General features: G+C 31.2%; 1 protein-coding gene across 2 annotated transcripts in view; it reads left to right on the plus strand.

Annotated features, from left to right (window-relative positions):
- Positions 1 to 1,141: 1,141 nt before the first annotated feature.
- LOC114327665 (phenoloxidase-activating factor 1) overlaps positions 1,142 to 16,775 on the plus strand; it is a 114,681-nt gene continuing 99,047 nt past the window's right edge. Inside the window, exon 1 of one of the 2 annotated variants that reach the window (XM_028276342.2) lies at positions 1,142 to 1,328. In XM_028276342.2, coding sequence (XP_028132143.2) covers positions 1,259 to 1,328 — 70 coding nt within the window. In that variant the 5' untranslated portion in view covers positions 1,142 to 1,258. The remainder of the gene's footprint in view (positions 1,329 to 16,775) is intronic. The other variant, XM_028276341.2, reaches the window with a different exon arrangement.

Raw genomic sequence — 16,775 nt, forward strand, 5'->3', positions numbered from 1 at the left:
ATGGCGCCGTAAATTGTCGCTTGTCTGGCCGTAGCCTTAGCCTAAAAGGAGACAGGTAGTTGATTTGCTATGATTTATGTTTGTCAAACTTTTATATTGGTCGACTATTTCAAACGTAGTTCCGATACACTGTATTATCTGCGTATGTTCCGTTTTTATTTGGCTTATTCTGTATTACATAATATAAGTGGGTAAAGTAAATTTCATAATTACTTTACCCAATTTTAAAATATGTGATGAACTTTTGTACACCTAAATTTTAGTTCTTTATTCCATTCATTCAAAATCTATTCGCCAATTTTACAATTTTTTACTTGTTATACTGAAGTTCACATTCAGCTGGCAGCGTTACAGAGATACGCATGTGCTTTCCAAATGAGAGAAATAACTAGAATGTTGTCAAAATTTTTAATCATACGTTGTGGTCCGGCTCCTATAAAATAATCATAATTTTGGAAATATTTATGAATGTAAAATGGGAAAATACTACACTTTTGTGAACTTTTTTTTTGAGTTTGGCCCTGCTTATTTTAAAAAAGTATGAAAATTTACAATGGGAGTAGAATTGGCAACATTGTTATTCTATATCCGTACACTGCCATCTCAATGTGACTTTCACTATAGTAATTTTTTCGTATCATATCCTAAAACTAATATGTTCTATTATTAATCTCTAATAAACAATTCTACTAATAAATAATTATTCCTTTTTACATTTTTTAATCATTTTTTTATAACATATTTTCTTTGTATGTTTTTAAATGATGTTCTCAGTTTTCCACAGCCACATTCTTCTGTAGCTCCATAATTAATTCGAAAGCTATGTTACTATGGACTGTCCAAATTCCTCATTCATTTTTATAAATATATTTTTTATTTATTTATTTTTTATTTATTTTTTTAATTGTCTTACTTTTTTGTAATTTTTTGTTTTCTTTTTCAGTTTTTGTCACATTCGAAAATCTCTATTCGTTTAAAAGATATAGCCTGGATAAATTAGTCTGGGACACCCTGTATATATAAAAATATTTACCGCATTTATTGTCAGTGTATTTAATAAACCATTAAAGAAAAATAGATCTATTACATTTTATGATGATTATATTTTACTTTAATTTAACTTAAATCAGGCAAAAACTGATTCGACTCATCCCGTGTAAATGATTATGTCTGCTTCTGGTATCTCTTTTTGGTTATCCCAAGAACCAGTCCAAGATTTATAAAAGATTAATGTTCAGCAAAAGTGATTACAGTTAAGATGGGTAGAAAGTGCTATATGTTGTTCGCCTGTGTCCTTTATTTTGGAATAATTAAAATAGTTGATGCTCGTAAGTACCTATTAATATTAAATTATTATAATATAACTCTGTATTTACTAGGTTTTTTAAGAATATATCAACCTATCTCTAAATAATTTAGATATTCCTAATATTTCTTTTATTAAAAAACAATTTTTAACGTTAAACTTTAGTTCCTTAACGAGTTATCGTTAATTATCCCTTTGATAAGCAAATCTAATTATTGCGTTCTGCAGAAATTTCGATGTGTCTCTTTAATAATTATTAACAATATAGTGCAAAAAATGCTATTTTTTCAAAAAGTTAGCAGAACATGCGATAATTTTTTGAAAAGAAGAGCAATACATTTTTTCTTAGAACATTAAATTTGCAATTAAATCAGATAATACTCCGGTATTCATTTATTTGATGATTTATGATGATTTATCAAGTGTTGAATTATTGTTCTGGTAGCTTGAAATCAAGTTGGCAGAATATGCGATAACTTTTTGAAAAAAAGGGGAATAATTTTTTTCTTAGAACATCAAATTTGCATTTAATTCAGAGAATATTCTGGTATTCAATTATTTGATAATTTATAAGTTTTTGAACTATTGTTATGCTAGCTTGGAATTAAGTTAACAGAACATGCAATAGCTTTTTGGAAAAAAGAGCAATAAATGTTTCCTTTCATCATTAAATTTCCATTTAATTCAGAGAATACTCGAGTATCCATTTATTTGATGATTTATCAATTTTTGAACTACTGTTCTGCTAGCTTGAAATCAATGCGATAACTTAAAAAACGATTTTTTTATGCGATAACTAAAGAAAAGAGCACTAAATTTTTTCTTGGAATATTAAATTTACATTTAATTCAGAGAATATTCTGGTATTCAGTGATTTGATGTACATTTTTGAGCTGTTGTTCTGCTAGCTTGAAATCAAGTTAACAGAACATGCAATAACTTTTTGGAAAAAAGAGCAATAAATGTTTCCTTTGAACATTAAATTTGCACTTAATTTAGAGAATACTTGGGTATTCATTTATTTGATGATTTATCAGTTTTTGAAGTACTGTTCTGCTATTTTGAAATCAAGTTGGCAGAACATGCGATAACTTTTTTTTAAAAGAGCAATAAATTTTTTCTTCGAACAATAACCCTTAAGTACTAACATCTTAAATCAATGACGTAAACAGTAACTAACCGCCTGACAGACGGGTTTAACATTTTAGTGGTAATATTTGTTTTTGTTAAATGTTTTAATGCAAAAAAAAATATCTCAATGATTTACTGAAAGTATAGTCCTGTCGCCAGGGGGGGTACAACGGCCTCCTTAATTCAGATGGACTTACCCAAGTTTTTTTATGTATTTTGACCCATAGAACACGAATTTTTTGGGTAGCAGTTGATCCGGATGATAAGATTGTTATAAACAAAGGACTTGAGGAATTACATAACAACGATTTTTCGCAAAACAAAACATTTTTTTTGTATTTTTTGGGCGATTTTCAGCAAAAAATCGTCTTTCAAGTTTTTTCGTGGGATGCATAGTTTTCGAGATAAACGCGGTTGAACTTTAAAAAAATCGAAAAAGTACAATTTTTGAACCCGAATAACTTTTGATTAAAAAATAAAATGGCAATTCTGCTTACTGCATTTGAAAGTTCAAGTCAAATTTTATCGGTTTTGATTATTTGCATTGCTAAAACTTAAGTTTTTATTTGTTGAACAAAGCCATAAACGCAGTGTTTCCCGTGCCCAATGCATGCGATTTAATGTACGTAATCTACGTTGAAATTGGCTGTATGCGCGCCTACTCGTTGGATTTCAAATGAGAAATACATTGAAAACATCATTCAATCACTATGTGTTTATAGTTTTGTTTAACAATAAAAAAATTAATTTTTATTAATGAAACTAATTAAGACCGATAGAATTTGTAGTATGATATAATAGGGAACTTGCATACAATTTTAAATTCGAAAAAACTGTTATAAATCACAACAGGACATAATTTAAAACATGTATCAAATATTAAAAAGTTTTGTTTGGCTTTCGTTTGGCCCCTAAAAATGATTAAAAATTCAAATTAAAACAGGTGGTCCAAAACGCGTCGTGACGTCATTCGTTTAAATTATGTTTACATTCTTCCAAAAAAGTAAACAAAATTTAAAATTAGACATTATAAACGTCAGTAGAAAATACAATGTAACGTCACAAGTGTTTTTGATCGTTTGAACTATTTTAAATGTCATTTAATAGTGTCAGTGTCAAAACGAATGCCAAACCTAATAGGGAACTTGCACATATTTTTATTGCTTAATAATATTCAGTTTCCTTTAAAAATAAGACTTCCAAAATTTCACGCCTCAAAACCTCATAATAACAGAAGTACAAATTTAAAATCTATATATTTTTTTTGTTTTCTGGCCTTTAGTCAATTTAAAATAGTTCAAATGATCATTCACTTGTGAGGTTACATAACTGACATTTTTATTCTACTGACGTTTATAATGTCTAATTTTAAATTCTGTTTACTTTTTTGGAAGAATGTAAACATAATTTAAACGAATGACGTCACGATGCGTTTTGGACTACCTGTTTTAATTTGAATTTTTAATCATCTTTAGGGGCCAAACGAAAGCCAAACAAAACTTTTTAATCTTTGATACATGTTTTAAATTATGTTCTGTTGTGATTTATAATATTTTTTTGAATTTAAAATTTTATGCAAGTTCCCTATTGATCCAAATAATGGCATAACCGAGATATCCAAAGTGAAAGTTATCCTTCAACACCAAATTGTTCTATATGGTTCACATAATTTTCAGAAAAAAGTCACACCATTTTGAGCGTCGGGTTTGGGGGGAAGAGGGGAAAGAAGTAGGTAAATTCGTAGTTTTTTAGGTTTTTCGTCAATACTTCTAAAACTATGCGGTTTAGCATGAACAACCTTCTACATAAAAATGTTCTACATTAAAAATTTTCAATAAAAAAGGTCCTATGCATAATCCTTCTAAAATGAACGGTTCCAAAGTTACGGAGGTAGTATTGCATAATTGGTCCAAAAAAGGCCTAACCCAGACATCTAAAGTAAAAGTTTTCCTTCAACACCAAATTGTTCTATATGGTCCACATATTGTTCAGTAAAAAGTTACACCCTTTTGAGCGTCCGGTTTGGATGGGAGATGGGGGAGAAATCGGTAAATTAGTAGTTTTTTTTAAAGTTTTTCGTCAATATTTCAAAAATTATCCTTTAGCTTAAACAATGGTCTATACAAAAATGTTCTACATAAAATTTAAAACAAAAAAGGTCCTATAAATAACTGTTATAAAATCAACGGTTCCAGAGTTACGGAGGGTGAAAAGTGGAGGTTTTCGATACTTTTTATATTATCTGGGCAATTGATCAAAATTTTGGGTGGTGAGGTTGACGTTTCTTTAAGAGCTTATCACTAACATATCATTGGCCACTGAAATAGCAAATTTTATTTACAAAACACAATCCTGTCAAAGAAAATTTCTATAAATTGCCCAAAAGAATATAAAAAGTATTGAAAACCTCCACATTTTACCCTCCGTAACTCTGGAACCGTTGATTTTATAACAATTATGTATAGGACCTTTTTTGTTTTAAATTTCACGTAGAACATTTTTGTATAGAACATTGTTTTTGCTAAAGCACAGTTTTAGAAATTATGACGAAAAACGTAAACAAACTACTAATTTACCGACTTTTCCCTCATCTCCCCTCCAAACGGGACGCTCAAAATGGTATGACTTTTTTGGTGTTAATACAGAACAATTTGGTGTTGAAGGAAAACTTTTACTTTGGATGTCTGGGTTAGGCCTTTTTTGGACCAATTATACTATACTACCTCCGTAACTTTTGAACCGTTCATTTTAGAAGGATTATGCATAGGACCTTTTTTATTTCAAATTTAATGTAGAACATTTTTGTATAGAAGATTGTTCATGCTAAACCGCATAGTTTTAGAAATATTGACGAAAAACGTAAAAAACTACGAATTTACCGATTTCTCCCCGCTCTCCCCCCCAAACCCGACGCTCAAAATGGTATGACTTTTTTCTGAAGATTATGTGGACCATATAGAAAAATTTAGTGTTGAAGGATAACTTTCACTTTGGATGTCTGGGTTTGAGTCTAGTTATACCATACTATTGACTTGATCTTTCAAATGCGGTAAGCAGAATTGCTATTTTATTTTTCAATCAAAAGTCATTCGGGTTCAAAAATTGCAATTTTTCGAAAGTTCAACCGCGTTTATGTCGAAAACTATGCATCCTACGAAAAAACTTGTAAAAACATTTTTTGTTTAGAATGACCCAAACAACACAAAAAAATGTTTTGTTTTGCGAAAAATCGCTGTTATGTGATTCCTCGAGTTCTTTGTTAATAAAAACCTTATCGACATCCGGATCGACTGTTACCCAAAAAATTCGTGTTCTACGGGTCAAAATATATAAAAACAACTTGGGTAAGTCCATCTGAATTAAGGAGGCCGTTGTACCCCCACTGGCGACAGGACTAGTAATGATTATCTAAAAAATACTGTAATTAATCAAGTTGTTCTGTATTTATTAAAATAAAAAACATTTAACAAGAATGGAAGGATTGTTAGTGTACCTTTTTACTCCTGAAAAAAAAGTATGATAAAAATTAAACAAATTGGAGAATCTTAATAAAAATTAATGATCGAGTTAAACAAAGAGTAAGAAAAATGAAAAAAAAAGGTTTTTAAAAAATGTTAAAACAAAAAAGCTGACAGGTACTATAGTTAGTACAGTGTAGCAATGGTAGTCAGTGGCAAGCTTTTCATCACAAATTGATTCCACTTTGCTTATGTCGTGTTCTATCTCATCAAACCATTTCAAGGAGTTTCCTTAGGGTCTTTATTCCCTTATTTGGCGATTTATGAAGACCGGCTGGTGCAGAAGTTTTATTTATTATTTCTCAGAGATAAAGGTAGAATTCTTGCCTACATATTGTAGATATGGGTTTGTCGTATCGCGAAATTGGTCGTCGTGTTGTTACGGTAATGACGTTTATGTGTGTTTGTGTGCCGTATGTGGACAAGCGAAGGAAGATGAATGCGGAGAAGACCAACTAGTCAATTGAGACGTACCACAGAGCACCAAGATAGGCACTTTAGACTACCTATTTCTGGTCAAGCTGGCATCAATGTTTTGTCGTCCACCTCTTTACCACCGGATTTAATTAAATCCTATCGAACATGTCGAACATATCGAACAATAAAAATTCTGGCTATCTTTATCGTTTTATTCTTGATGTAAATCAACCATGTTGCCCAAAAAGTAAGTTAAAGAAATTATTCCTTCTGGGTATTACACTTCTAATGTCACTGAGTATATTTTATATCGTCTCAAACAGTTTTAAGGTAACCTTGGTAACCATAGGAGAGAATAATTTCTATTTATAAGAAAAACTTGATTATGCAAACTTTGTGTATCACGACTATCTTATTATACGATTTATGACAAGAGATTATAAAAATACAAAATATTTTTATTAATATTAATTTTTTAATAGTTTATGGCTTTCAGTCTTGACGTATTCCATTGACCTTCTAAAAAAACTATTGTTAAATACTTTTATTTTGGTAACTAAAATATTTCCCAAATAATAATTATTATCCAAAAATGTTAAATAAGGTGCCATAAAAGAAAAAACAATTTATTTAATTAATCATTTTTAATACATTCCTGGCCAAAAAAATCGGGACACCTTAAAAATGGGTAATTTCTTATGTCTCGAATATCTGAAATCTGTTGTCCGATTTTAGTAATTTTTTTAAATTGTTATAGCCTTATTGCCCTTATTCTCTAAAAATATCGCTATAGTAATAACAGTGTTGCTGTAGAGGTAAATCTCAAAGTGTACCGGGTGTAACAATAATACTGTGTTTTTTCCTCAAAGTTCGGAACACCTTGTGGAATATTCTAACATTTACAAAATATTGAAATTAAAACTCAATTGTAGCCTTAGCCTTTCTTAACATTCTGCTTTGTGACTCATTCACTTATGTTGAATAATGAAAAAGTTAGGTACTTTGACAAGTATCCATGTTCTTCATCAATACAGTGTGTTTCTAAATAAGGGCGACAAACTTTAAGGGGTAATTCTGCATGAAAAAATAATGACCGTTTGATTTATGAACATGTCTGTAAATAATTAGTTTCCTATATACGAGATGTTGAATTTTTTTTACACACTGACGATTTATTTTTTGTTTTAAAACCGGTTTAGATATGCAAATGAAATTTGGTGGGTTTTAAGAAGTAGTTATTGCGCATTTTTTGACGTACAACTATGTATTTTATATTCACCATTGGCGTGCATACGGGTCAAATAACCCGGTCATATACCCTGTATGTATGCCAATGGTCAATATAAAATTTTTAGTTGTAGGTATGTCAAAAAATGTAAAATAACTACTTCTTAAAACCTACCAAATTTAATTTGCATACAGTAGGTGATCATATTATTAGAGCCGCCTCAGAAAATTTTACTTTTGTTTAATAATGGTATGTAAGTTTTTTCTTTATACGGTCCACGTTGCCTTTGAAACTTTAGAAATGGATGCTATGTTTCTGTTGGAGTGATTAGTATTGTTTATTATAGTTTTTATTTCTGCTATTTTCCTTGGTGAGATGTCTGTGGATTTCTCATGATGTTCTGGTACCACTAGGGTAACAACGCGCAATGTTTACTAAATTCACAAAAAATAGTATAGGCCTGTCAGAATATCACTAGAGAGCAATGGAAACTCGCAAAGTTTATTATAACTCTAAACACCAATTATACAATATAATATGCACACGAGTTGCAAGCTAGGCTGGGCAGCAGTGACAAACAATGGCATCTGAGTCACGCATTGCCGCACATGCGTGTTGCCACTATTGTCAGACTATTTATTGCACTTTCATAAAGTGTAACAAGACAGCCAAATGGAAACAAATCCATTAAAATACTAGTACACTTTAGAAGACCAAAAATAATTATTTTTTTCAAGAATTTTTTTCTCAGAACCTTTATTAAAAATGAACATAAAACTTCTTACATATTAATATCTAACTCTTAGAGAGTACAAAAAATATATCTTTTTTCATTTATGCACATACGCTAATATTGTAGAAGGCGCAAAATTCGAGGCCTCGAAAAATGATGGCGGACAGTTAATCTCAGGATTGGGATATCTGAAACAAAAATCCTACTACATTTGAAAAAGGAAGGTTCCTTACGTGACAATTTACCACAATTTGACCAAAAAATAAAAAATACATATTTTTTAACCCTGAAAAACTGAATAAAAACGGGCGATTTTTTCACAAAATTTTTTCAAATTTCCGTAAAATGTTTTTTTTTGCAGAATTTTTCAATAACGACGGTAAATTGTCACGTAAGAAACCTTCCTTTTTCAAATGCCGTACGATTTTATTGTTTTAGAGATCCCAATCCTGAGATTAACTGTCCGCCATGGGAACTCCTATTTTTTTGATGCCTCTGAGGTTTCTGAGATATAATCTGAAAGATTCTAAAAAGAAATGTTGAAAAAATGCTTATTTTTGGTCTTCTAAAGTGTACTAGTATATGATACAGCTCAATTATATACCCTTCCTATAAAACATTGAATTTTACTAGGTGGCTCTAATAATATGATCACCCACTGTACCGCAACCGGTTTTAGAGCAATAAATAAATCGTCACTTTGTAAGAAAAAATTCAACATCCGGTATTTAGAAAACGAAGCATTTGCGTACATTTGTTGTTAAAGCAAGCTGTCATTATTTTGTCATGTAGAATTAACCCTTAAAGTTTTTCGCACTTTTTTAGAAACACCCTGTATTGATGAAGAACATGGCTAATTGTTAAAATACCTAACTTTTTTAATATCCAACATAAATAAATGAGTCAAAAAACATAATGTTAAGAAAGCATAGGGCTACAATTGAGTTTTAATTTCAATATTCTTTAAATGCTAGAATATTCCACAGGGTGTTCCGAACTTTGAGGTAAATATACAGTATCATTGTTACACCCGCCATATAATGACATTTACATATTCAGCAGATTCTTAAAGTATAAGGCTATAACATACTAAAAAAATCACTAAAATCGGACAACAGGTTTAGGAGATTCGAGTCATCAAAAATGGCTCATTTTTAAGATGTCCAGATTTTTTTGGCCTGGAGTGTATATTGGTAGTTATTGTTCATTTTATAATTACCTATTTTAGAATGGAAATTAACCAGTATGCTAAAATTGGTATTTATTTTATGACGTTTTGGTCAACAGCCGTGTTTTAATGATTTTGGACAAGTCAATCCATTTGCTACGTCAAATCAATACTTGTACTACTTTTTACAGTATGTAAGTAATATGTATATGCATATCTTCACAGGTATATAAATCATACTACCTGTAATAAAGATATTGGATCCTCCCCCAAGATCTCCAGATTTTACGCCACTTGATTTTTTTCTACGGGGTTACGTAGAATCCAAAGGTTATATCGATCGATCTCAATATTTACAATATTTAAAAAATATAATTCAATAATTGAGAATTCACAATACAACTCCATAACTTTCATACAGAAATGATCCATAACGTCCAAGATTATCGTACTCGGTTTAACTCCTGCTAAGAGGTAGGTGGAACATTGCAGTTTGCACCTTTTGCAGTTTGAACATTACATTTAAGACAAAAACAAATTTAAATTAGCCAAATAATTTTTTTTCTGTTTTCTATCAGCAGTAGAATATACTTTCTATTAAGCAAATTACATACATAATTCAAAAATTTAATATTTTGGCCACTCTAGATAAATAAATTATGTTAATGTTTAATTACTGAATAGAGAATATCCTGTCAAATGAGCTAGCGCACGACCTCTATTCTAGTTTAAAAAATCATCGATTACGTCATCACGCTCAGACGGCTATTCGGTAATTCGGCAATTCGATAATCCGGCGCTTCCATAATCCGGCACCACTATAATGCTATCAACCAATTCCTTCTGGAGCTCATTTGATAGGTATTTCTAAGCAGGTACTTTGATAAGTGTTTAGTAATTATATTGCATCGTTTGCCCATCATTTAATCTTGAATACTACGCTTGATTAGAGTATATCGAAAACAATATACAGGGTGTAACAAAAATACAGGTCATTAATTTAATCACATATTCCGGGACCAAAAATAGTTCGATTGAACCTAACTTAACTTAGTACAAATATGCACATAAAAAAAGTTATAGCCCTTTGAAGTTACAAAATGAAAATCGATTTTTTCCAATATATCGAAAACTATTAGAGATCTTTTATTGAAAATAGACATGTGGCATTCTTATGGTAGTAGTATCTTAAGAAAAAATTATAGTGAAATTTGGACACCCCATAAAAATTTTATGGGAGTTTTGTTCCTTTAAACCCCCCCAAACTTTTGTGTACGTTCCAATTTAATTAATATTGTAGTACCATTAGTTAAACACAATATTTTGAAAACTTTTTTGCCTCTTAGTACTTTTTCGAAAAGTCAGTTTTTATCGAGATATTTTGAATATTTTTCAAATCCACCACATATTTGTATATGGCTAAGTACGATTATGGAGACTTGGTAATAATATGAAAATTTATTTATGATTTACATTTTTAGGTATATTTTGAACCATATTAAAAAAGAAGTAATAGGTATCTCGATAAAAAGTGCCTTCTCGAAAAAATACAAAGAGGCAAAAAAGTTTTAAAAACACTGTGTTTAACTAATGGTACCGCAGTAAAAGTCTAATTGGAACATACACAAACATTTGGGGGGTTTAAAGAACAAAACCCCCATAAAATTTTTATGTAAACATATTAAAAAAGAAGCTGCTACTCGATAAAAACTGCCTTATCGAAAAAATACTAAGAGGCAAAAAAGTTTTAGAAATATTAAATTTAACTAATGGTACCACAATAATAATTTAATTGGAACGTACACAAAAGTTTGGGGGGTTTAAGGGAACAAAACCCCCATCAAATTTTTATGGGGTGCACCAATTTCACTATAATTATTTTTTAAAATTTTCCTGCCATAAGAATGCCACATGTCCATTTTCAATAAAAAATTTCTAATAGTTTTCGATATATTCGAAAAAATCGATTTTCATTTTGTAACTTCAAAGGGCTGTAACTTTTTTTATGTGCATATTTGTACTAAGGTAAATTAGGTTCATTCGAACTATTTTTGGTCTCAGAATATGTGATTTAATTTATGACCTGTATTTTCGTTACACCCTGTATATGTTACCGGCCAAACCCGATTTCAGGACAAACTAGTTTGGCCTAGGCCAAACTAGTTTGTCCTAGCCAAACTAGTTTGTCCTATCGCGCGTAGGCCAAACTAGTATATCGTGATATAAATACACACACTTCAGGCCAAACTAGTTTGACCTAGGCCAGACTAGTTTATCCTGATATAAAGACGAACACTTCAGGCCAAACTAATTTATCCTGAAGAGTATGTTTTCATATTAGGATAAACTAGATTAGCCTAATCTAAACCAATTTAATCTAGTCGAAAGTAATTAATTAGGGATTGGTTGCTGATTTAAACGTAAGTTTAGAAGACACTATTAAAAGTTGTAAGACTTTTAAGTATTTAGGGTAAATGATAAACCCAGAGCCTAGAAACCCCAACGGGCGACCATGGCCCTCCAGGTTTGTCAGCGGTCACCGATGATGATGGTGATAAACCGAGATGGCACTTGTATGAAAGATATAGAAATGAAAATAGTACGGGGAAAACAACCCACAAAAGCACTTCATGGAATAACACTCTAACTAAAGAAAACAAAAAAAAGATTTTTCAGGGCTTAGTGCTGAATAGTACCCTACCAGAGCGGAAGAATGGCCAGTGCCAACAATAATACCAAATAAAATACGAACAGTTGAATTGGAGTTTATGAGAAGGTGTCCACAAATTACCAGGTAGGATAGAATAAGAAGAGGGGAAACATTAAACAGAATAGAAGTAGAATGCTCAATTACAAAAAAGTTGTGGTAGTAAAAGTAGAGCCCTGAAATGGTACGGGCATGTACATACAAAGAATGCCGGAGCACAAGTGGCCGAAAAGATTACTGGACTGGGACCCGCGGGGAGGAAGACGGGGAGGAAGAGCTGCTGTGAGATGGAAAACTCACATACTAAATGCTATGATAGATAGAGACCTCAAAAATGGCCACTGTGAGAATAGAGTGCTATGGAAGACGATAACGGCAAAATCATAGTGGGAAAAAGCCAAGAAGAAGAAAGTAATTCAGCGAACTAGTACGGCTTAATATAAATAATAAATTGAATAAAATACTTTGTTCTTGGAAAAATAATCATTTTTATTAAATTATAATTATTCGTAACAAACAAACAATACTATTGAGTTATATTCGTGGTCGGACGGACAGACAGCCTAGGTCAAATGTCTTACCTTTAATACTATCCTTGGATTATAAGCTTTCATTTGACACCTCATTTGTTATTCTACGTGGTATAATAAGGGAGGAGTTGATTACACGGACAGACAGATGGACGGACGGATGGACAGGCGGACGTGGATAATTCAGCGTTTTTACATTTTTTCAAAATTGGTGAAAACAATATTAATTCGTACTCGATTTTATACGTAAGTGTATCCTTTCTTCAGGATTTTTTTTCATTTCTGGAGAAGACCTCATTCTTCTATTTGTTATTTTTTATATTATTTAATTATACAAGAATATACTGATTTATAGCATGTATCAATATCTTCGTTCTATGTATCATATGATACAATATATCGATGTATATTTTTTTTTCATCCCTGTTGGGACGTGATTTGGGAATTCCCTGCATGTAAAAGTCCTTATATGTTTGCTAAATTACTTTCGGCTCGGTTAAATTGGCTTAGACTAGGCTATACTAGTTTATACTAACGCGTTAAAACAACTGTTTGTCCTGAAATCGGGTTTGGCCGGTAACATACTCGTATATACAATAGGGCTTTTCATTCACAGTCATTTGTTTCGAGTTTCTGTCATATGTCGTATAATCCGTGTATATTAATATTATACACAGCTTATACAACATATGACAGAAGCTCGAAACAAATGACAATCGATGAAAAGCCCTATTGCAAAAATATGTAATTACCTATTCATTCTGACGGGCAAAATACTGGCAAATTACCAATAGCGGCAAATTACCAGACAACTAGTTAGAATCAATATTTGTAACTATTCCCAAGAAAAGGAATGACAGACAGTGTAGCGACTATCGACTTATCAGTTTAATGAGTCACACGCTCAGTTTTTTTATGAAAATACAGCATTCTCGCATATACAAACTTTGTGAGGGGATAACTGGTGACGAACAGATTGGTTTCCGAAACGGTATGGGTAGGTACTCGGGAAGCTCTTTGTTGCATGCGAATACTCTTAAAAAATAGCACTGAGTTTAGGAAAAATATTTACGTATGCTCTAGAGACTTCGAAAAAGCCTTTGACAGAGTACCACATACATTACTATTTCAATGCTTGGACGGTCACATATGACATTAGATTGCTCAAAAATCTTTTCTACAATCAGACTGTTTGTATTAAGTTCGACCAAGAAGTTTCAGCTAAAGTTTGTATTAAGCGTAGTGTCAGACAGGGATGTGTTATGTAACCGATATTATTCAATGCCTATACCGAACAAATTTTTGAGAAAGTGTTAAATAATCGTCACGAAGGTGTTAAAATCGGAGGTGAAATCATTAATAACATCAGATACGCAGATGACACCGCCATAATGGCAGAGAGTCTGGAAAACCTTCAAATCCTGTTGAACGCTGTAAACAACGAATGCATTGTAAAGGGCTTAACAATCAACGCAAAGAGAGACAAATATGCCGTTTAAGATTTAACCATGGATTGATTCTAACATATCTACATAAAATTCATCCATATTGTCAATCCATATTGTCAATGTGCAGAAATAGGTGATGCTGAACATATGATTTTAAATTGCCCTCTAATACAAATAAATTGAAATATGTTTATAAGTAAATTATACAGTTGTAAAAATATACAACCCAATAAATTTAACATATCGTTCATTTGGAAGAAGAGGGTTATAACTAAGAATTTTCACTTTTTCATTAGGAAGGTTTAAAAATTCACATTAGTTTACTTCATTTATTTTTTGCAGTGTTTATTGATATTATAGGATTTAATGATTGAGTATGATAGATTTCTGATCTTTTAATTGCTCTGACAAGAATTTTCTTTTTATAATATCAGATTTAGAAAAAAAAACTTAGATATAACCTTCTTGAATAAAGAATTATTATCTTTATTATTCTGCGATTATATTAATTACGATTTAATAATAGTTATTTATGATATAAGTGTTAAAAGTACACGTTTAAGGCACGCATGTGAAAGTTTGCAGAATGATCGAAGCGAGTTCTGCAATTCACATGAGTGCCTTAAAAATGTACTTTTTAACACTCATATCATACAATATTTTTTCTACAAACGTAATTACAGGACAATATCTACAAAAACTTTTACTTGAACTTGACTGACATTCCAATTTTATATTTTTTAACATTACATCAAAATTGCCTACATGGTCAATACGAACTGCAGTGCCTTAAAGCAGCATTTATAACGTTCGTATGGAGTGCTAAAAATTGCATTTTTAACACGGTCGTAGAAAAACCTTATTAAAAAACAATAAAAAAAAATAATAAAATAGTTCGTATCCCTTATTTATACAACACAAAATGAAACATAAAGCAATAATAGTACCTAAAATTGTTTTCCTTTACAAATTTTTGTGAAAACTTAAATAGTACTCAGGAAAACATTGCGTTTCTTTATTAAAGACAACAAGAATATGTTGTTAAATTAAATTAATCCTTAAATAATACTACAGTTTAATTTATAATAATTTACCCAATGCAAAAAAATAATTCACATACCTACCAATAACACAATAACTATCAATAATAAGGTTACATTTCACAAAACTACTTTTTACGCACATTATATTGCTTCTTTTTTATGACGAATTATCCAAAAAAAAAAGTTACAACTAAGAAAGTATCCTTCTATCAGAACATACTGTTCACTTTTAGTATAACTTTTAAGAAAAATGGTTATATCTTTACTTATAACTCTAACTCCCAAAAATAAATCACCCTTTTAGTTAAATTAACTTATTTTTGTCTATTATATTCCAAGATATAACTGTTTTCGTTAAAGCGAATAACGTTCTGTAGAGAAAGCTAGGGGAAAAACAAAGAGTTACATCTGCCATCTCTCGGAGACTAGTGTACTTACACATGTAACTATTTTTTCCGTAGTAGAAGTCATTATTTGGAAGGTATTGATGCAATAAAAAAACTTTAACCTTATGAGATGTAACCCTCTTCTTCCAAATGAACGATATATATTATCACAAATTAATACAGAATTAATGCAATTGTTTATAGAACATATTAAAAATATAAAAATCAAAATATAAACTAACTAACGTAAAGACCGAAATTAAAATCTACATATTATAATATATTATATAAGTAAACCTACGTTTTTGCCTGATGTGGTATTCCCACTGACCAGTGGGGTATAAAATTATGTGGGATAAGTAGGATAGAAAATGGTAGATAGGTATAGGAAAATATATTGTAAAATAAATGATCAAAATTGGTGAATCGGCGAATGAGCATTGAAGGGCCCGTAGTCATACAACTCCAAAGAAAAAAAAATCAACGCAAAGAAAACAAAATGGATGGTGCTCGGAAAAATTAATATCGAAGACGCAGTACTAAAATTAGATAACAAAATCCTGGAAACGGTGGAAAACTTAGATATCTGGATAGCTGGATTGACTGCAGGGTGGAAAGTGATGAGTACACACGTCTAAGAGTACTGAAGTGCTACTTCTGGTCCGGTTTATCTTATAAATGTGAAACTTGGACAACAAAAGTGAAGAATATTAACAAATTAAAAGCGTTCGAGTTGTGGTGTTACTGTCGCATGCTCGGAATCTCGTGGGCAGCACACATATCCAACGAACGTGTGCACTGGAGATCATGCACAAAGAGCGAGAATTGATCAACGTCATAAATATGAGAAAGGACCTAAATATCGCTTACTCCGGTTGATCATTCAGGGAAAAATCGAAGGAAAACGCTGGGATGGAAGAAAACAACTGTCCTGGCTGCTTAACATTAGACAATGGACAGGTCGAACAATCGAGGAATTGTTTCATATAGCTATCGACCGAGAAACATTTCATCCGCTTGTTAATACGACGATAGCCAACGCTTAAAAACAAGCATGGCACACAAAGAAGAAGATTCATTTTGAATTAATATTAACCGAAGAACAATTGCACTATTTTCTTTCACACGATCAGTCGCGCTTTAGATTATATCTAACAATA

This window comes from Diabrotica virgifera, chromosome 7 (assembly GCF_917563875.1).
Source record: "Diabrotica virgifera virgifera chromosome 7, PGI_DIABVI_V3a".
Classification (NCBI taxonomy): domain Eukaryota; kingdom Metazoa; phylum Arthropoda; class Insecta; order Coleoptera; family Chrysomelidae; genus Diabrotica; species Diabrotica virgifera.